Source organism: Podarcis gaigeae, assembly GCF_964106915.1.
Source record: "Podarcis gaigeae genome assembly, chromosome: 10".
Classification (NCBI taxonomy): Eukaryota; Metazoa; Chordata; class Lepidosauria; order Squamata; family Lacertidae; genus Podarcis; species Podarcis gaigeae.
This window is the reverse complement of record NC_139686.1, coordinates 27,975,899-27,998,308: the sequence shown is the minus strand read 5'-3', so window position 1 is coordinate 27,998,308 and position 22,410 is coordinate 27,975,899. Positions and strand designations below refer to the sequence as shown.

At 45.7% G+C, this 22,410-nt stretch overlaps 2 protein-coding genes across 5 annotated transcripts; both read left to right on the top strand.

Moving 5' to 3' along the window:
• Positions 1-221: 221 nt before the first annotated feature.
• On the top strand, positions 222-7,275 carry TST (thiosulfate sulfurtransferase; the record flags this gene model as incomplete). Its single annotated transcript, XM_083701183.1, has 2 exons — positions 222-819; positions 6,780-7,275. 2 exons carry the CDS (start codon positions 222-224, stop codon positions 7,076-7,078), a joined length of 897 nt encoding a protein of 298 aa, XP_083557309.1. The 3' UTR covers positions 7,079-7,275.
• A 5,283-nt stretch (positions 7,276-12,558) lies between these two features.
• Positions 12,559-21,405, top strand: CIMIP4 (ciliary microtubule inner protein 4). 4 transcript variants are annotated; one of them, XM_083701150.1, is made up of 6 exons: positions 12,559-12,703; positions 15,946-16,021; positions 17,279-17,931; positions 19,423-19,573; positions 20,538-20,648; positions 21,231-21,405. In XM_083701150.1, exons 1-6 carry the CDS (start codon positions 12,695-12,697, stop codon positions 21,320-21,322), a joined length of 1,092 nt encoding a protein of 363 aa, XP_083557276.1. In that variant the 5' UTR covers positions 12,559-12,694; the 3' UTR covers positions 21,323-21,405. The 4 variants fall into 4 exon arrangements, with proteins under 4 accessions (XP_083557276.1, XP_083557275.1, XP_083557274.1 ...); XM_083701149.1 differs by having other exon boundaries at positions 12,560-12,703; positions 17,276-17,931; XM_083701148.1 differs by having other exon boundaries at positions 12,616-13,422; positions 17,276-17,931.
• The last annotated feature ends 1,005 nt before the right edge of the window (positions 21,406-22,410 follow it).

Sequence of the window (22,410 nt, the reverse complement as noted above, 5' to 3'; positions counted from 1 at the left end):
TCTGGGATTGGCAGCTGTTGGGGGGGGGAGGGCCTGTGTTCACTCAAAGGACGGGTCTGCATACAAATGGACATAGTTCGTCCTAGTTTCTCCGCCCCTTGCTCCTTTATTGGTGGGGAACCAGACACCAGAGCTTGTGAGTTTGAGACCCTCCCCCTTTCTCCTGCATATTCCCTTCTGCTTGCCTCTGTCTTCATCCATTCAAAAGCACCTTAGCTGACATGGTGCAACAAGTGCTGTATAGAGCTCTGGTCTCCACCAAATGGCTAGCAGAAGCTGTGCGGGCCAATAAGATTGGGCCGGAGCTGCGGGTGCTGGACGCCTCCTGGTATGAACCCGGTGGCAAGAGAGATGCCCAGAAAGAATTCAGGGAGCGGCACATCCCCGGAGCCTCCTTTTTCGACATAGAGGAATGCAAAGACAAGTCATCCCCTTACGAGGTCATGCTTCCCAGCGAGAAGCACTTCGCGGACTACGTCGGCCGCCTGGGCATCAGCAACCAGACCCATGTTGTGGTGTACGATGGAGACAACCTGGGCACTTTCTATGCACCGCGGGCCTGGTGGATGTTCCGTGTCTTCGGGCACCGAACTGTTTCCGTGCTGAATGGGGGGTTCAAGAACTGGGTGAAAGAAAGGCACCCCGTGACATCAGAGAGCACCAGACCAGAGCCGGCCGTTTTTAAAGCCAGCCTGAACAGATCGCTCCTGAAGACCTATGAGGATATGCTGGAGAACCTGGAATCCAAGCGGTTCCAAGTGGTGGATTCCAGATCTGAAGGGAGATATCGGGGAACAGAACCTGAGCCAGGGACACAAGGTAGGAACTGTATCTGGAACCACCTTCAGCTGCAAAGGAGTGTTTTCTGGCATTCATTCTGATGTGACCTTCTCTCCACACTCATTTCCCACTAATGTAGATCCATTCCTTTAGCCCCCTTGGGCTACAATCCTGTGCGTGCATGCATGCATAAAAGCAAAATCAAAGTGGGATATTTATGAGTAAACCTGCACAGGGCCGAGGTTGGTGTCTAATAGGGAGTCCATATTGGCAGAACCTTATATCCTTCAAAGTCTGGACACAATTAGATTTAGGATTCCCCACCAACCATCTATTAGAAGAGTGGAATGACCGGAAAATAGCCCATTGACAGATCTTTAGTTCTGATTCCCTCTCCTCCCCCTATATATGTCAAAAGCAGTTAGTTATATTGACTATGGATAGCCAGAAAAGCAGCAGATGAACTTATCTTTTGTGCTCTGGGTCTATTTCCAACAATCTCTATTGGTAACAGCTGTACACTTGACATTTATGTTTGCCACCGACAGTTTCCAAGAATTTTGCGAGTATAGAATGGGGAGGGGGAGCACCACAATCTCCTTGGAGGAAAGTGAGGCATGAACATAATAAGAAGCATGTTAAGTTAAAACAGGTTCTCCGGTAACTTGATGATTCTGCAGCTCTTTCAAGAAATGCGGCTCTTCCTTATATAGTTCAGAGAACCAGCTTGACTAGTATTTGCCTCTTAATTGTCCAAAAATCAGCCTGTTCAAACAAATAGTCTGAAATGACTGCCTCACATTCTTGTATACTCTTCCCCCTCCCTGGCAATGCATGGGAGACTGCTGAGCTGTTACTCTTGATCAGCCTGGACAAAGGGCAAAAGCCAAAAGGGTGGGAGTGGCAGAAAGTTGTGTGCATCTGTGCATATGTCAGAGACGAATGGCAGCCTCATGGTACAGAATCCTGAGATAAACACCAAGTTAACCAGGGTCGCCATGCCCAGCCACTCCAGCATTGTATCCCCAGCAGAAAAATTATAGGACTGCTCTCTCCGCTCTTAACACGTTTTCCTACGGAGGAAACACTTCCGTGTAAGAAAATATATATATCAAAAGCACCAACAAAAAAGATAAGAGAGTATTTAAATTGTAGGTTGGTGATACTGTATAGGTAAGAGAATTTGCATTCATTCCTCTAATCTACTCAGTGACGGCCAGTTTCTTTAGATTTTTCCTCCCTTTTATTTATGCACTGTGTAATATCTTGCATTTGTACTGGCACTGCTCAGATCCGCCTACCATTTTGAATTGTCTACAATGCCCCAGGACATTTTCATTTAAAAGTGTGGGCATGCAGCACACAGCAGCCCATCCTTAAGTAAAACCAAGATGTGGGAATGCCTGGGGGGGGGGGGGCTAACTGAGTAAGAGGATCAGCACTGGTGGGCCCTCCTAGATTCTGGGGCCTTGGTGGCTGTCCAGGAATTTCAGGTGGTGACCCTAGCCCTGGTTTGTTTTGTTGAGTGATAACTAAGTCCTTCTGCCCAGCCTGTGATTACACACAATATACTTAGTTCACAAGGCTTATATTAGTTTCATGCTAGATGGTTTTTCTCAAATAATCTTCAGCATTGTGGTTGGCTTTGAATACAGATGAATACGCATGTGGCGATTTAGCTGTAGGTACATGTGTTTTGTGTTCCTTATGGGGCAGTTTGTCAAAGCTTTGGTCGCCATCCTGAAGTCAGCAATCACCTGTGGCTCCTAGAAGCTGTCAGCATGCGACAGCAGCCACACCCTGAGAAATGGCTTCCACTGGCTGGCTAAACCAAGTGAGAGTAGCCAATGGATCCCCATCCCTCGGTGAGTTCGGGACTTCCACTGCATGCGAAGACAGGCTCCAGCAGATTGAACGGACGAGACCAGTAGTGGGTCCAACAGTCAAGAAGTTGGTTTTTGCATGTTCTGTAGAGGGAAGTGAGGGGCAGATGGGGCTCATCAACCTGGGGAAGGTAGCTTCTCAAGGAGAAGGAAAACTCTCATCCTAGACCTCTGCTGCCTTGTGGGACATCTGCAGGAGAAGAAAAGGCTAAGGAGCAAACCCTACAAAAATCCAGAGCGGAGTCCCTAAGATGGTTGGATGGGGCCTTGTACACCTTCTTCCGGCAACTCCTGCAGCCAAGTTGGTGTCAAATTTATTGTTCTGCTTTCTTTTGGACCACATCAATGAAGGCAGCCCAGGACCTCCATATGCACTGTCCAGGCTTGTGCCCCAGGGAGGTCACTTTGGTGCTGCAATTGCAGCAGTTTGACTTCACCCCCAGAGGCACACTCCATTGTCTTTCAAGACAGACGGATGCCATGTGGTAAACTACACATAGGGGTTGGAGGTTCATGCTTCAGAGAGCATGCTTCAGAGAGCTGTGCGTACATTAATACCTATAAAACGTCACATGGCTATGTTCACACAGCTATTATCTTTCTTGGAAAAGATTAAGGGTCAGTTTGCAAGTTTTACTCTGGCAGCTCACTATCTGCTTGCTAAAGCCCTTTTATATACTAACTGCAGCTGCATGACCTGAAAAAAGCAACATTTTGGATAGGAGTAGCCTCTGTGGGAGACAAGTGCACATTTTTTTTTTTAGCTTTCTCTGTAGGAAGTTCTTATCCCACACAGGTTTCTTGCAACTTGTATGAAGGACATTTAGTAAAGATAGGAGCCCCAGATTCTTTCTGCATACTTTTCACTTACACCAGGTTAAATGGGAGCAACCTTCCAGGGGCCACATGTTGGTGGTGGGCCAGAGACAAGGTGCGCAGGGCGATGGATGTAACTCTTCCGTTTGTACAGTAAGCTACATTTTGGCCACCTGACACCTTTCAGTCAAGCAAAAGCACTCGAGAAGGGCATGGAGCAGAGCTAGCCAGGGTTATGGTCTGGGCAGGGGGCATGGCCAATGGAGAGCCCCAGGGACCTAACTTTTATGTGATACTACTGAGAAAGTAAACATTGAGGATCTATTTACTATTATATTCTGTAGCTTTTCTGGTTTTCTTCAAAGCTTGGGCAGATGGAGTAGCAGGAAGCTATTGGATGTGCTATGATATCAAAACACAGTAGTCAAAAGGGAAGGATGGGGGGGTTATTAAAAAGTCAGTTCTATATTTTTTTTAGCTCTTTAATGTTGAGATAATGTCCAGGGGAAGCCATGAGCTCCAGAGCCAATTCCTGCGGAGCACAGAAGAGACAAATCAAGAATCAAATGAGACGAAAAATTTCCATCTGGAATTGTGGAGAGAGACCAACTGTGGCACGTTTCCAAAAGAATTGCTGCAGGTTCAGCATTCCATTCGCTCCTCTTTGTGTACAGTGTGTGTGCACGAGCTATGTGTGTGTGTGCTATGTGTGTGCACATGGACAGAAATGCAGTGGTGCTATCAGGGGCAGGTGGGGGGAAGGGCAGAAATCCAGGGACCAGCTCGGCAGAAGGGCCCCCAAATACAGTAGATCTGGCCTACCACATTACAATCTAAAGCAAGCTTCCTCAACCTCAGCCCTTCAGATGTTTTGAGACTACAATTCCCATCATCCCTGACCACTGGTCCTGCTAGCTAGGGATCATGGGAGTTGTAGGCCAAAAACATCTGGAGGGCCGAGGTTGAGGAAGCCTGATCTAAAGAGTAGGATCCCCACAAGACCATTACAATCAGAGTCAAAAGTGGGGCTAATTACTAAACTACTCCACTTTGTGTGTGTGTTTTATTGGGTGGAGGGGAGCCAAGCACGCCATAGGTAAAGGTAAAGGGAACCCTGACCATTAGGTCCAGTCGTGGCTGCCTCTGGGGTTGCGGCGCTCATCTCGCTTTATTGGCCGAGGGAGCCGGCGTACAGCTTCTGGGTCATGTGGCCAGCATGACTAAGCCGCTTCTGGTGAACCAGAGCAGCACATGGAAACACCATTTACCTTCCCGCTGGAGCGGTACCTATTTATCTACTTGTATTTTGAGGTGCTTTTATAACTCCTAGGTTGGCAGGAGGAAGGACCGAACAACAGGAGCTCACCCCGTTGCGGGGATTCGAACTGCCAACCTTCTGATCAGCAATTCCTAGGCTCTCTGGTTTAACCCACAGCGCCATAGTTTATTGCAACTTCACATTATGGTGCTACCTGAGTGTAAGCAGATGCTAAAATGCTGTCCCATTGCAAGACACTTGACCAACACTGACAGCACAAAGCCCTGACCCATGAGATTTAAACTTTCTCAAAAGGGGGGTAGAGGAGATTCAGATGAACAGCTGTGGCAAGGAAGCCTGGATTGGGTGAATGTTTTGATTACTTGGTTAAATGTCCTGAGCTGACCTGCCAAACACAGTTCACCCCAAGCTGTGCAGTTTGTGTGACTTGTCTCATGGCTCTGGTAGGCCCAGACAGGCAGCAAAGCCAATAAGCTTGATCAATGGTGGTTGACATTCTTGGCTGATGGGGTTTTCTTCATTTGGTGGGACATGATACATGGTTTCCAAATGTGTCCTCTACCTGCAGAGACTTTAAATATGCTACAGAGGAATCCCTCCTTTTTCAATATGAGTCAATCAAGGGAATTTGCTTTCTCTATCAACCACCATCCTCACATGTGCTCAGTATATGCATGTTATTTAAGGCAAATTTGAGAAGTATAATTCTACCCAAACAGCAAGATTGTGGCTTATCACCTCAGTGGAAGCACCTGTAAATGGCCTGTGAGCTAGTTGGTAATTAGGTTGCCTAGAATATTTCAAATAAATTATCCATCATACATATAAAAATACACAAAATCAGCAGACCGCCCTAGTGGTTTCTTCAGATTTTTCATATGAACTCATCCTAAATCTGTGGCAATTGGGCAGTCATCCCAGCCAGAGTTTAGTGAAGCTTAGCCTACAAACATTTATGTTACTGGATATTTCACACAACAATTAAGACATTGCGTTTGATCATGTGCGGAGTGCCTGTTCCTTACCATCAGGTAATCAAAACCAGCCATGACATTTCTGGAATTTGTGAGACAGTGAGCACTTCCAGTACAGCTGGAGTGTTGCAAACCCAAACTCTGAACTCTGAATATCCTTTCTTTTAAATTATTTCCATACTATCAAAATTTGCATACCTGTGGTTTCCATTCTAAATATAGATATGAGAAAAACACTTTTCTCATACTCAAAATGTCTAGTGTTATCAATTTGTCCTGTCCATGATATTATCATTACTATTATTACTATTTATTGAATTTTTTAGTCCATTTATTTTGCCCAGGGCAACCTAAAGCAACCCAAAGTAGCTTATGTTGATTCAAGTACTGATTAAAGAAAAGTACAATTTTGCAATGTTGCTTGAGAATTACATTGCAAAATTCAGAGAAGTGGAAAAACCAAAGGGTAACAACATTCCAATTCGCATATTAGTCTAGGAAGTGCAGATCAGGCTGATTCACTTAGACCAAACAAAATAATTTAAGATCCTTTCTTGATCTCCCTGTTCAGTTTTACTGAGTCAGTGTTGTTTGTGAATATTTCTGGCTAAATACCTTGTTTCATCACTTAATGCAAGTTTTGTAGATGTGTCCCAGATTATAACTGTTTTGTATCAGAAGTAGTTTATACCCAGCCAGACGGGCGGGATATAAATAATAAATTGTTGTTTGTTGTTGTTATTTGATCTTTAAACTGAATTCATTTTACATAATTTAATTTAATTTACATCATCATCATCATTTGATCTTTAAACTTTTACATAATTGCAGGTAGCTTCCTTCCTTCCTTCCTTCCTTCCTTCCTTCCTTCCTTCCTTCCTTCCAGAATTGCCTTTTTAAACCCTTTCTGTCAGCATATTCTCTAACCTTTTCTTGAGATACTTTGCCTCCATAGTTTTTTGAAGCATCAACTTTAAGATGTCTGCATTGGTTTATTTTGCCACCATATCTAAATGGAGGCTCTTTTCCCTCTTCCTTCTATTCTAGGGCTTGAACCAGGCCACATCCCCCAAACTCTGAACATGCCTTTTTTCAATTTCTTGACTGAAGAAGGATTTGAGAAGAGCACAGAAGAGATCCGGAGCATGTTCCAGGAGAAGAAAGTGGATCTCTCAAAGCCTCTGATTGCCACATGCCGCAAGGGGGTCACAGCCTGCCACATTGCCCTGGCAGCGTACCTGTGTGGCACACCAGATGTGGCCATCTACGATGGATCTTGGTCTGAGTGGTTTCGGCGTGCCCCGCCAGAGCTTAAAATTTCAGAGTGGAAACGCCATAAGGCATAAGCAAAGCAGTATCATTCTGCTGAGGTTATTCATGCACCGAGGTTTGGGTTCTTAATTATTCATGACAAAGATCAAGGGCTGGGGAAATGTGAAGTTCGTAGTCTTTTATAAATTTTTTAGTTTTCTAATTGAACGCTATGTTTTTTCCTATTTCTTTTTTGTAATTGGTAATGGAATAAAGCAGAATCTCAGGTCAAGTGGCCTTTTACCTATGTGAATTTTTGTTATTTCTCAGTACAGTGGTACCTTGGGTTACAGACGCTTCAGCTTACAGACACTTCAGGTTACAGACTCTGCTAACCCAGAAATAGCACCTTGGGTTAAGAACTTTGCTTCAGGATGAGAACAGAGATCGCGCGGCGGCAGCAGCGGGAGGCCCCATTAGCTAAAGTGATACCTCAGGTTAAGAACAGTTTCAGGTTAAGAACGGACCTCCAGACTGAATTAAGTTCTTAACCCGAGGTACCACTGTAGTGTGCAATTGAGGAGCCAAGCTTACTTCAACAAGCCACACAGAAGTGAAGGAAATTCTAAACATTAGAACCATTTACCAATAAAGACAGTCAAGGAAGGCTAACAAAATGAAAACACCTTTGGGGAATTTGAGTGCAGAATATAAGATAACAAAGCTAGCTTGCCTCACCCTAATACACACTATTAAGAGTCACAGACTCCCACCATCAAGCTTCATCCAGGCACACATATGTGGCTGTTGCAGTTCACAATCCTTCATCTGAATGGGGGCAGTTAGACCCAGGTCAAAGACCAGTTTTTATACTATAAGAAGAGTAGGTTTTGTACAGAAGAGGTGATTTTGCTTCAGCCAATCAGGGCCTAGGTACATATTTCGCCAGCACTAGAGAGTGTACGTGCTGGAAGACAATGCAGCTGCTCAATGGATTTCTACACAGACCTTGATGCAATCTTGCATCAGACATACAAATGGCAAGATGGACTAATTAAACAGGACTTTTTTTTCCCTCAGTGAAGATTGCACTGATAATCCTACATAAAAAGACTTTGTTGTTGTTGTTGTTTTTAAAAAAGCCAAAGAAATGGGGATTTCTTAATCCACACACATTATTCCTATTGAATTCAACAGTGGGACTTGCCGCCAAGCATGATGCATAGGATTGCATATGTGCAATGTCACATTTCAAGAGCTACAATACACTTTTGTCATATATTTGAGGCAGAGAGCTGTAATTGGGTGCAGTTTTTCATCATGTGAACATGCAGTGCAATGAATATAATAATAATAATAATAATAATAATAATAATAATAATAATAATAATAATTTATTATTTATACCCCACCCATCTGGCTGAGTTTCCCCAGCCACTCTGGGCGGCTCCCAATCAGTGTTAAAAACAGTACAACATTACATATTAAAAACTTCCCTGAACAGGGCTGCCTTAAGATGTCTTCTGAATGTCAGGTAATTCTTTATCTCTTTGACATCTGATGGGAGGGCGTTCCACAGGGCGGGCGCCACTACCGAGAAGGCCCTCTGTCTGGTTCCCTGTAGCCTCACTTTTCGCAATGAGGGAACCGCCAGAAGGCCCTCGGCGCTGGATCTCAGTGTCCGGGCTGAACGATGGGGGTGGAGACGCTCCTTCAGGTATACAGGACCGAGGCCGTTTAGGGCTTTAAAGGTCAGCACCAACACTTTGAATCGTGCTCGGAAACGTACTGGGAGCCAGTGCAGATCTCTCAGAACCGGTGTTATGTGGTCCCGGCGGCCACTCCCAGTCACCAGTCTAGCTGCCGCATTCTGGATTAATTGAAGTTTCCGGGTCACCTTCAAAGGTAGCCCCACGTAGAGCGCGTTGCAGTAGTCCAAGCGTGAGGTAACCAGAGCATGCACCAATCTGGCGAGACAGTCCGCGGGGAGGTAGGGTCTTAGCCTGCGTACCAGGTGGAGCTGGTAGACAGCTGCTCTGGACACAGAGTTAACCTGCGCCTCCATGGACAGCTGTGAGTCCAAAATGACTCCCAGGCTGCACACCTGGTCCTTCAGGGGCACAGTTACCCCATTCAGGACCAGGGAATCCTCCACACCTGCCCGCCTCCTGTCCCCCAAAAACAGTACTTCTGTCTTGTCAGGATTCAACCTCAATCTGTTAGCCGCCATCCAACCTCCAACCGCCTCCAGGCACTCACACAGGACCTTCACCGCCTTCACTGGTTCTGATTTAAAGGAGAGGTAGAGCTGGGTGTCATCTGCATACTGATGAAACCCAGTCCAAACCCCCTGATGATCTCTCCCAGCGGCTTCATATAGATATTAAAAAGCATGGGGGAGAGGACAGAACCCTGAGGCACCCCACAAGTGAGAGCCCAGGGGTCTGAACACTCACCCCCCACCACCACTTTCTGGACACGGCCCAGGAGGAAGGAGCGGAACCACTGTATGACAGTGCCCCCAGCTCCCAGCCCCTCTAGACGGTCCAGAAGGATGTTATGGTCGATGGTGTCAAAGGCCGCTGAGAGATCCAGCAGAACTAGGAAACAGCCTACCAGGCCCCGGTGGTACAGGTGGTTCCGATAAACTGCGAACCACCTGAAAAAGTCTCCTGCTGCTGTTTTCTGCAGATGCAATGGAGGCGGCGAAGAAGGCCCTCTTCGCCGTCGCCATTGCCACTTGGTAGGCTTGACGTTGAGCTCTAACCCGTGTCCGGTCTGATTCAGAATGAGTTTTCCGCCACCGGCGCTCTAGCCGTCTCAACGATTGTTTCATCACCCTCAGCTCCGGGGAAAACCACGGGGCTGTCCGGGCTCCATGCAATCGGAGAGGGCACTTCGGAGCCAGACAGTCAATAGCCCTGGTTAACTCCGCATTCCAGCGTGCCACCAGGGAATCAGCTGAAAGGCCATCAACTTGGGATAAAGCATCCCCTACCACTCTCTGGAAGCCAATTGGACCCATTAAGTGGCGGGGGCGGACCATCCGAATTGGTCCCACCTCCCTGCGGAGGGGAAGGGTTGCGGAGAAGTCCAGTTGCACCAGGAAGTGATCCCACCATGGCACTTCTTTTGTTTCGCTTTTAGTTAATGTCAGATCACCAACATCCGTAGAGGTAAACACCAAGTCTAAGGCATTTCCGTGGCTATGAGTTGGGCCAGACTTATTCAGGGACAGCCCCATGGAGGCCATGCTTTCCACGAAGTCCCGAGCGGCCCCTTGTAAGGTCGTGGCGGCATGGATGTTAAAATCCCCCAGGACAACCAAGCTAGGTGTCTCCAGGAGCATATCCGCCATGACCTGAAGCAGCTCGGGCAGGGAATCCTTGGTGCAGCGGGGAGGTCGGTACACCAGTAGGAATCCTGTACTGCCCCTATTGCCCAACTTCCAGAACATGCACTCAGAAAACTGGGTCTTCCCAATAGGACGCCTGGTGCAGACTAATGACTTCCTAAAAATCACTGCAACCCCCCCTCCCCGCCTACATGACCTGGGTTGCTGTGCGTAAGAGAAACCTGGTGGGCAAGCAGCGGCAAGGACAGGCCCATCTGCTTCATCCAACCAGGTCTCTGTCACACATGCCAGGTCAAATCCTCCATCCACAATCAGGTCATGGATGGCAGTGGTTTTATTCATCATTGACCTGGCATTGCACAGCAACACTTTCAAGTCATGTGGGTTTCCCTTGCTGATTACTGTATCCTTCCGGTCAGGACCAGACCTGGAGGCAGGGATAGTCCTCAAACAACGACTAAACCTGCCTCCTCAGTAATGACATGGTCTGGTCTTAGCATAACTCCTCCTCCTGCCCGTGATCACTGAGATCGGGTGTCCCAATACATCTCCCCCTGTGGAACCTGCCCCACCCAATCTATTGGCTGAGGCCCACTCCCAGGCAGCCATGACCCTTCCCCTTAAAAGGCAAAATACAAACTATATAATAATTTAACAGAATAATAATAATAATAAAACAAAACAGAACAAAACAAAACAAAGCAAGGAACAATAGTGCTGACTCAGTGCTTATCCCACCCCAAGCAAAAATAAAATAATGAAATAATATAATATTATAAAAAACAATAACCACCACTTAAAGTGCTACAAATTAAAAGCGATTAAAACATTTAAAACCATTTTGTCCATTGCTGCCGGTAGCTGCTCAGGCCTCTAAACTGTAGTGGTAGTGCAGGCCCTGCCCCCTAGGCCGGATGGAGTTGGCAGGAGAGGGAGCAGTCCTCCCAACACTCACGCAAGCAGCAGCAGCAGCCGTCATATGTGCTAACCCCTTCAGATACGAAAACACGCTGTCAGGGAACTGCTATTGCCTCAGAGGCGAGAAATAGAAGGGCAGTTGTGTTACATGGAGCCTCCAAAAATATTGCAAAGCAGTTCCTCTTCCGGGGAGGAGGAAAACCCCACCTCCAGTGGGGAAGAGGTACAAGGACCAGAGGATGCTGGTGGGAGCCTTAACACCGTTCCTGGGCAAGCCGGACAGGAGAGAAACATGCCCTTGCCATCGCCCATCCTGTGCAGTAGTCTAAGGCGCAAAGAGGGAAGGAGAAGGCTGGGGGTAATGAAACTCTTATGTTGGGGGAGGTCCAAAAGACGACCACTCCCGGATTCTGCTAGCGATTGAGCCAGACATGAGCTTTGGGGCTCTTCACTGTAATAGTTTGCACCAAAATAAAGCCAGTAAAAGACAGGTTGGAGACTCTCAAGCAACCGCAACAGCCATCTGACACGCACATCTCAGTTATATAAAGTTGCCCATAGTCTGATCTATTCAAGATTTATCAACTATCAGGCTATTTCTGATATTCAGCTGTGTGAGTACTGTAGCTGTGTGAGTACTGGAATGGCACAATTCTGACACCATGCATGCACACTCAAGAGGTACCAGAATCCTTGAAGGAACTCTTCAAAACAGCCCAGTGAAGACCAGATTTAGAGCTGTATTTGACTTCGATATAATGTGTTTGAGATTGGGGGCAAACCCCATATGACTGAATCTTCTAATGCTTTCCTTTTCAAGCATTCATCAGAGATATAACCCAGATGAAAAGCACCCCTCCCCTAAAAACTGGTGTAAGCCTCGTTGCAGAATAAAGGCAGGCTCAATAGCTGTACATGTTTTGTCCTTAGGGAATCTCATGGTAGCTTCAGAAGCAGGGGACAATTTCAAGTGGGGAGAAGGTTAAGTCTCTCCCAAACACCACTGCTCTAATACAATCCAGCATGGCTGCTTTACACACACACACACACACACACACACACACACGTGTCATGAGAGCCATTCATCAATTGTCTGTATTGCATCTGGATGTGTCCTGAGGAGCTAACTGAGGTACATGAAATAACTTGCAACCCTTGGAAAGACAGGCCAAAATTATCTCCTAAAAGTTATCGTTTTATGGCAAGGGCTAAGAAACTGTGGCCCAGACCCACTTAGTGAGTTAAGGCATTGAAGATAACTCTCAGCTGGTCCCTGTGTTTACTTGGTTCCCATGACAACTACAGCTCACAGATGGGGATGGTTTCTTAGCAACTGTCCTTGGCGACTTCTCATAGTTCCACCTCTTTGTCGACACTTCTAGACTTGGCAAGGATCTGCTTGATTCACCAGAACTACTTTGGCACCTCAGTTGAGATCATGGAAGAGGTGAGGCACACGTTTATGAGGAGGACTTAACTTCTGGGCACCCTCAGAGACAACAATAACCCCTCCCAGGCAGGCAGGCAGGGAGGCACACACTGTTCAGATGCCCTATGACCTACACAAAGAGTCTTGGGTATTTAAGCACCAGTCAATGCAGTGAGACTTGCTGTTTTCTTGATACCAGTCCAGGCCACATGTGGCAGGCATGTGAGGCTGTCCTTGGCCACTTCTGGCAACTGATTTGGAGCCATATCTGGTTGGCCACATTGGGACATGCCTGGCACATATATAGCTCATTTATTCTAATAGTTGTGCTGTTCCCAGCCAGAGGTTTCGTGAAACTGGCCAGGCAATATCTCCAGCCTCAGGAGCCTAGTGGCTTGCTACGGTGCCAGAAGGAGCTCGAGGAGGTTAGCCCCTTGCTCCAGCGCCAACCGGAGCCAAAGATGGCTAGTCCCTTGCTCCATTACATACACGAGCCTGAGGAGGTTAGCCCTGTGCTACGATACCTACAGCATCCTGAAGAGTTTGCTGCCTTGCACCACCAACTTCCGCAGCTTGAGGAAAAGGTTGATCCCTCAGTCCACCAGTCGAAAGAAGTTAGCCCTGTACTCCAGTATCTACAACAGCTGGAGGAGATTGGTACTAACCTGCTCCAACGGGACAGCAGCCTCATGTCTTCCTGCCCAAGAAATGCCAGCAAAATGGAGGATGTGACTCAGGTGAAAAATAATGTGGGGGCTGGTCAGGCTCATCTAACACAACTTTCTCAGAATCTTTATTGGGAACCAAGAATGACTCTGGAAGTCTAGGTGGTGATTTGGAGAGAGGGAAAGGAGGGTTGGGGTGTTCAAGGACCGCAGCTGTCTCTTGCCACCTTCCGATGCCATCAGATTCCTGTAATAATTGGAATGTGGCAAGTACATACCTGAGCAGAGAAGGAATCAGACCAGCTTCAGGATTGACTGGGAATAGAAGGGTTTCGCTCCAGGCCCAGAAAGCAGCATTGTGGGCCTTGCTACTCTTGGTGTTTATTGCTCTAGTAAAGCAGACAGCAAAATTAGGTGTCCAGAATCTGCGACAGGTTCAGTTGTGGAAGCCAAAGGTCAACAAAAATGGAGGGAGAGAAAGTCTGGTCTATGCAACCATTTAAAATGGGATTCATCCCAGGGACAAGGAATCTGCCAGCCCTAGAAGAAAACCAGGAGCTGGAGGGCCACAGCTAATTTTCATATCATATTGTCATTATTATGAAGGTAACAATAAAGGTGTTAAGAACTGTGGAGAGTTGTCTTGTGGCCAACTAAGGTGACTAAATACCTTCATATATGTGCAACAAATATATGTGAAACTCATAATCTCAAATCACAAATCAACAGGTATTATTAAACCCCCATTTCTATGTATAATATTTCATCTTTGTGCTTTCCCTCTCATGACTTATGTGTGGGAAAATCACTCGCTTTAAATATTTCGCTGCCCTCCTTGTTGCCTCACGCTTAAGAAAATTTTTAAAGCAAGCCTTTTATCCAGTGTGTTCCAGTATTGCTGTACTATGTAATTTCTATTTCTTTCTATTCCTAGGTTAATAATTCTATTCTGTAATTTGTTTATTTTTCCTTTCCAAATCTGCTCAAACACTTTCTTCTTTCCTTTCAGTTTCCCTGTCTTTTTGTGACATTATTGTATTTTAGATTGTGATGCTGCCGACAAGGTCATAAGTACATTCTGATTTTGACCAGCAGCTAGCATATATATATATAAACACACCTGGAGAAGTGTGAAGAAGTCGTGTAGAAGTTGTCTTGCCTTTGTAATGGACTGGATGAGAGCCAACAAACTGAAGCTCAAGCCAGATATGACTGAGGCACTGTTAGTGGGCAGTTCCCTAGAGCAGATGGATGGGAGGTTGCCTGCTCTTGATAGGGTTACACTCTGCTGTCGCGTGAGGCTCAGGTGGCCTCAGTGGTGCAAAGTGCCTTCCATCAGAACAGTGGAGTTGGAAGGGACCCAGAGGGACATCTAGTCCAATCTCCCCTACAGTGCTTGAATTACAGCTAAAGAATACCTGACAGATTCTTGAGAATTTCTAAATTCAAATATTTCCTCTCTCTTTTTTCAAATTTAAAAATTGTCAAAGCAACCATTGCTGCATTCACATGGCAGTTTATTCCATTTCCCTGGTGTTCCCCTTAACTGTGAGTTTCTGTAAAAGGGAAAAGAAGGGGGGGAAAGGAAACTGTGAGTTTCTGCATTATATTTAAGCTTTCAGATGTAAAAGCCAATTCCCAAAATATAGCAGAATATAACACAAAGTTAGAGCGCATCTCAATGTTATTTGCAAATGGATTATTACTGGAAGCAAATAGCATGGAAATGAGCAACAAAAACTATAAAATTAATACCAGATCAAGGAATGAAAAACAAACTTGGCTCAATTTGCATTTAAAGACAAACCTACCATATTTACATTTCCCGGAATACTATATGAGCCAAAACACAGCCATCCTTCGAAAGTTGCACTTGTCTGAATTTTGTAGTGCAGTTCTCTGGCCAAGTAATGCACAAAAAAAATGCATGCATCAGGTAGACAAAAATGCATTATATTGGGGAAATTATTTGCATATACTGTATGTGTGCATGTATATGGCAAAGCTACATATAAAAATGTGAATATTGGGAGAAATTTGCACTAGAATGCTGATGAATTTTTGTAAGGACTTTTTTAAAAAAATTGAAAACTGATTTGGAAATGTGGAGGACTGAAAATAATTCTGTAAAAACAAAAAAGCAGAGGGAAATTCAAATTCACGGATCCCTAGCTCAAGCTGCCCTTAGAGGCAGAGCTTACAGAGACTGGCTAAGAAACTCTAAACCCCAAATTCTATCCACTTTCAAACCGGTGTACAGTGTATTATTATTATATGTAATAACAAGACACAATGCCAACGTAATGAAGCAGATTATACATAGTCTATTATTTTCATAAGATATAATTATATTAGAGTTACATCCAATTTGTACATCCATTGTGTACATCTGGAGACATCTACAGGACAGCAGATAAAGTGTAGCAATCAAGAGAATGAATTGAGTTGGATGTTTTTGTTCTAGTGTCAATTTAGCCATGATTTCACCAAATCCACTTTCCCTCTCCATTTCCCCTTTGTGCTGGACAGATTATATATTACAGGCTGCTGCAAAGACTGCTGAGATAATCCACTCTTTACTTCTCTTTGGAACAGGTGCCCATGGACACGACGGCCTTCCCAATTCCTGCCGCCGCATACCATGAAACCAGAATGGCCGGTGGTCCAACAGGTAGAAGATACTTTGAAATCTTCTCTAATGCCTTATGCAAGCTATTATAGATACACTTGTTATACGGGCTTGGCTCACATCCTCCTGCATTGTGATACCTTGCCTAAAGAATTCTCTCCTCCTGGACCTAAATATGGCAGCCACGGGTCTGGGATTCCATTTCCATTTGTTTTCAGGCCTTTAGAGGACGATGCTTTGCTGATGCAAGATTCTAGGTCAGGTATGGGGAACCTTTGGCCTTAGAAATGTTGCTAGACTACAAGTTCCAGCACCGTTAACTGGCGCCGATGGGAACTGGAGTCCCACAACATCTGGAGGGCCAAAACTTATCTGTCCTTGCTCTAGGTAATTTTTATTCTGCACTGCTCTCATGTTTTCCTTAACTGCTGCCAGAATTATTATTTGTCAGAATGGGGGGGGGGGTGAGAATACCATCCTTGAGAGAACGGATAACTAAAATCTGGAACATAGTCTACATGGTTAAGCTTACATATATGGTGTAAGAACCAGAGAGGGCAGACAAGAAGATAGTGTGTTTATTGAGAAATGGAGTCTTTTAATAATGTACTAGAGTAATAAAGTACAGGATAATTATTCATTTATTATCTTCAACTGTGGTATGGTAATCACCCCCTTTATGTTTAGTTCCAACAGATCTCTTTTTAATATATATTTTATATCTGTTATACTTTGTTGTGATTCGAGGACCCGATCCCCACTTGGGGAATAAAGACACATGGGCACAAGAAGAAAATGTGTGTGCAATGGCAGGGATGGCTGGCGTGGCCGCATTTGAGCAGCAAGCCACGCCCCTGCCGAGCTTCCCTATTGGGTGCCCAACCGGGGAGGGGCGTGGCACACCAGCCCTGGAGTTGAAGCAGGGGGTGAAGTCAAACTGTTGGAAGGTTTCAGTGCCTGCTGTGGCTGTAGAGACCAATATGAATTATAGAATTGTAGAGCTGGAAAGGACCACAAGGGTCATGTAGTCCAACCCCCTGCAATGCATGAGTCTTTCACCCAACGTGGGGTTTGAACAAACAAACCCAAGATTAAGCCCACCCCCGCCGAGCCCTATGAGACCTGAGCATGCTGAATAGTCACAGAATGTGGAGTGTCAGCTGGGAAGGAAAACCATAAAAATGGGGGAGGGGGGACATAGCTGGTTGCCTGGCAACCAGAACAGAAGCACCTCTGTGAGCTGAGGCTATGCTGCAACATTTTGCTGTGGGTTATATTTTTCTTACTGTCTTCTAGAAGTGCCTGGATATGGAAACAAGGAACAGGCCACCTACAACTTGACTGGGGAACAGTCCAACAACAAAAGACCCCCCTCAAGGTGCTCCAGCAGGACCTCCTCAATGAACTCCAAGAACCCCGAGAACAGAACAGCTATGGGCGAACCCCCAGTCCTGCCTGAGGCATCACCATCCACACAGCATATCCAAATCAGAAACCACAACAAACAGACCCTCAGGTCTAAAACTCCCTCTGCCCTCTGCATTCACACGGCTGCAGGGAGGAAAGACAGCTTGGACGGTACCACTTCCAAGGGAACAGGGAATCATCATCACCCAAAGGGGAAACCTGGAGGTTCCAGGCTGTCAGCTAAGTCTAGCCAAGAAGAAATGGAAGATGGCCACGGTAATTCAGATGAACTAACGAGTAGGCAATACCGGCCTATAGTGACCCGGCTGCACGCATCTCCCCGAAAGAATGTAAAGGGCAGCTGTGAAGACATGAAGGAAGCCCATGATGTCATGAGTGCCAAAGAGTCATTAGCATCAAGTGGGCAAGATGTCAAAGCAGAGGGAAAGGCCCTCCAGGAGAAGAAAAACAGCCTAATAATACCTCCTAATATCAAGGCCAAGTTTGGCACATCTATGGTGGAGAAGCTGGTGTCTGAAGAGCAGGTAAAAAATGCAATGGTCTTGTCTTTGAAGAGGTTTAGCTAGGAATGCCTAACACTTTTTTTAACTGGAAATAACTGTCAGCCTTTCTCAACCTGTGGGTCCCCAGATGTTGTTGAACTACAACTCCCATCACCCCTAGCTAGCAAAGCCAGAGCTCAGGGATGATGGGAGTTGTAGTCCAACAACATCTGGGGACCCACAGGCTGAGTAATACGTTGTATTAGCAGTAGTAGCAGTAGTAGCAGTAATGCTACTCATTATACTTGTAACTCTCATATCAGCAGCTATAGTAAGTTTAGAGTAGAGAAGTAAGCACCAATGCTATTTTTCTAGAAAAAGAGGTGTCAGAACTCACCATGTCCCTTGTTCTCTTATAATAGCAATGGCACCCACCTGAGAGGTGCCAGAACTGAGTTCCAGCTGGGGGGAAAAGCCCTGAGAAGCACTATTAGTAACATGGTTATAAATCGGAATGCTACTAGTAGCATGGTAGCTAAAAGCAGCAGTGCAAAATATATAAAGCTGCCATTCAGTAAACAATTATCCAGGAGTAAGAAGCATTGACCATAGGGCTTACTTCTTGAATTGACATGAATACGGTTGTGCTGTAAAGGAATTATTCTAGTGATGGTATAATAAGGTAAAGGTAAAGGTACCCCTGCCCGTATGGGCCAGTCTTGACAGACTCTGGGGTTGTGTGCCCATCTCACTCAAGAGGCCAGGGGCCAGCGCTGTCCGGAGACACTTCCGGGTCACATGGCCAGCGTGACATCGCTGCTCTGGCGAGCCAGAGCCGCACACGGAAACGCCGTTTACCTTCCCGCTGGTAAGCGGTCCCTATTTATCTACTTGCACCCGGAGGTGCTTTCGAACTGCTAGGTTGGCAGGCGCTGGGACCGAGCAGCGGGAGCGCACCCTGCCGCAGGGATTCGAACCACCGACCTTTCGATCGGCAAGTCCTAGGCGCTGAGGCTTTAACCCACAGCGCCACCTGCGTTCCGCAATTTATTGGAATTATTCTAATTCCAATAAATTAGAAAACAGAAGATGGTTACGCAGTGACAATTATAGCTTTGGAAAACCTCTGTCCCTGCTTCTTAAAAGATACAAGGGTGGAAGCCATAGATCAGGGGACATATTGATTAATCCACAGAGTAATCTGTCAAAGTGACAAATGCATCACCTGTGACTCATCATTTAGGAAAAAATGACTGTGCTTTATTGAGATTTCATTTTTATGAAGGGGGAAAATCATGACATGAAGGTGATAAGACAATAGCTGACCCTGATTAATCTTCTACTTAATATGGAAAGGGGTTCAGGATATGGGCAATTCATAAAAAATATGTATGGGTGGTAACCTTAGTTCTAGCCAAGTTTATAGCTGATTAGAGGACTCACTCTGAGTGGGGAAAGTTCTACCAGTAGCTGATGGAGCCAGTACCTCAGAACCTTAAGTGGAATTTGACTCCAGCGTCTTGTATTTTCCAGGCACGTCGTGCTCTCTGTGAGGCTGGGCTGATCCAGGGGCAGAAGCGCCTCAGTGACTGGCCATATAAGACTCTAGAGAATCCTATGGCATCGTCACCTTATGCTGATTATTATGAACTAGGATACAACTTGAGGTCCAACATTTTCCAAGGTAAAGGAGCATCCCAGGTCTACCTGCACACTGCCTGTTCTGACTCCAGTTATGGCATTTACTGATTTTGGATTGCTGAGTTCACAGATCTCCCACAACTGACACCACTTTTACATACTACTTATGAGCAGCGAAAATAGAACAGATCTTTTGCGGGGTCAGTTTCTTTAGAAAAGTCTTTGTGTGCATGTGTGTGAAATAGGAAAGATATTAGGAGAAGGCACAGCAAGAACATAGAAGACTTGGAGGGAGGAACACTTGGAAGCAGGCAGGGAGAGAAACCCAACCTACCTAGTAATGTCTCTCTTGTGCCTTTAACAGAACTCTGATATGCAAAGACCAGCGGGCAAAGCTTTATGGGATGGTAGATAAATATTATCACTCGCTAATCACTGCAGATTAAGGGCTATTAAGGCACAGCTAAAGGGGCCTATTCCAAAGTTCTCACAACACCATCACACAACTACAATCCAACCCAACCTACCTTTGACAGAGGAAAACTCCAGGCTGTTTCTCACATTCTTGGACAAATCCAGTCAGTAACGTCCATCACTTTGAGGTTTTTGTTTCTATGTAAGATTGCCCATTTTCCTATTGTCTCCATTACCAACTACCTTTGATCAGCAAATTGCAGGTGATTGTATTATCACCAAAATGGGGAAAACTGCTAAAAGCACAAGAAGGGTTCAAGTCAGGCTTTCCCCACACTCTGCTTTCTGGACAGTTCAGGCTACCAAATCCATCCTACTCGGGCAAGGCATGTGTGGCTAAAATCCCTTGGGAACCTCTTCCTGTATAAACATGGGACTGTTAATTCAGGACAGCTCTCACAATTTGAGGTACCCAAGTCATACAACTACTTTGTTGTCTCCTGTAGGGGCCAGCTCCCCCTAACCCATGATCCAGCTCCTAGATGACTCTGGTCCAAGTGGCGTAAGAGTTCTGTGAATCTCCTTTCTTGCAGGAGGACCACTGGAAAGCAGAAGCCTGATGAAGGATTCCTATACCCCAGATGTAATAAAGAGGGCAGTTCGGGACCCCAAACATTGGCATGGAAGAAAAACTGATGATCTAGGTGAGAATCCCTAAGGTTTTAAGGAAAAGATGGCTGAGAAACAAAGGACTTGCCTCAGGCATCTCCCATCAGATCTGCAATATGGGGGATAATAGTGCCAGCCTGTTTTACAGGGTTCTTGTGAGGATTACAGAGATTATGCTAGTGGAGCACTTAGAAAAAGAGCTATATATAAATACCTAAAGTATTATTATAATCTAAATATTTGGATTCCCCCCAGTTGACAGCTTGCAAATCACACATTGGAAGACTGAGCACATATTCTAGGAATCTTTTGGCATCTTGTTCTCATTACTGTCGGTGATAAAGGTTCTGCCACTTTGGGCATGTCTGTGGCTAGTTAGCATCATAGTGTCCATACCCACATTACACACAGAGGGTAGGGGAGAGAAGCAGAGAAAGCTTGCTCATACTGTACATCAGCTGCACACAGACACCTCAGCCTTTCCATGCCCTCATGAGCTCTTGCCTTTACTGGCCCTTTTCCAGCCCCTCCCAAAGATAGCCCTTTAATCCTGGTGCCTGCTAAAAGGTACAAGATATGTACATGCAAACTGTGTGTATTTGTTTATTTCTCAACAGGGAGGTGGTTCCAGAAAAATGCGCTAAACCTTAACCTTCAAAAAGCTTTGGAACAAAAATACGGGGACAAGAACAAAGGCGGCAAATCCTAAGAAGGCATAGAAGAGGGATGGAGACCTTCTGGAAAAATATCTGGCTCTCCCTAGCAGTGGAATAAACCTCCATCTAGCCTCTATTTTTGATGTGCTCTGCATATGGATAAAGCAGAACGTTGGGTTATCTGACTGGCCTGGGAATAGTCAGCCTGGCCTGATTGTGTATCTTTAATAGTCACTTGAAATGAGCTGGTGCAGCTTTTCAAAGAATGGAACAAAGCACGATCCCCCAACATCTCCACAGGGTGCTGGGAAAAGACCTGAAACTCTGGAGTGCTGCCACCACCGATTAGTGTTGAGTCTACGCTGCAAACAATACTAAGCTAAATGGACCAATCGTCCAGCTAGGTATGAGGCAGCTTCCTATTGGTCCATTTCAAACAGTGGCAAACATAAATTAGGAAAGTGAATAGAGTTTTGCAGAAATACAATAAGGAGGGATATGGAATACTTTACTGTATATTGGGACGTGGGTGGTGCTGTGGGTTAAACCACAGAGCCTAGGGCTTGCTGATCAGAAGGTCGGCGGTCCGAATGTCCGCAACAGGGTGAGCTCCCATTGTTCGGTCTCTGCTCCTGCCAACCTAGCAGTTTGAAAGCACGTCAAAGTGCAAATAGATAAATAGGTACCGCTCCGGCGAGAAGGTTAACAGCATTTCTGTGCGCTGCTCTGGTTCTCCAGAAGTGGCTTTGTCATGCTGACTACATGATCCGGAAGCTGTATCCTGGCTCCCTTGGCCAATAAAGCTAGATGAGTGCTGCAACCCCAGAGTTGTCCACCACTGGACCTAATGGTGAGGGGTCCCTTTACCTTTGCTGTGTATAGTGGGAAGGGCTACCAGAGAAGTATTGATGCAAGGAGACAGAATAGGTATGAAAATGTCTCCTTCCCCTGTTCTGCAGATAAAATGCACTAAGCCAATTGCATTCCTATAGTCATATAACTTTTACTGCATCCATCTATCAGCTGTGAAACACTTGTGTCTCTCTACCCTAAAATTTGTGAGCAATGCTATCATGTTCCGTGGGGCATTGGGGAGGTCTTTGGGTCCCTCATCCATCACCTTGAATGAATAAAGAGTGCC

Excerpts from the sequence above, each read along its gene's own strand:
- CIMIP4 (XM_083701148.1), top strand. The coding sequence starts at position 12,811 with ATGACCTACACAAAGAGTCTTGGGTATTTAAGCACCAGTCAATGCAGT. Across the intron at positions 13,423-15,945 it reads AAATGGAGGATGTGACTCAG|GTGCCCATGGACACGACGGC; the intron begins GTGAAAAATAAT and ends TCTTTGGAACAG. Across the intron at positions 20,649-21,230 it reads AAGAAAAACTGATGATCTAG|GGAGGTGGTTCCAGAAAAAT; the intron begins GTGAGAATCCCT and ends ATTTCTCAACAG.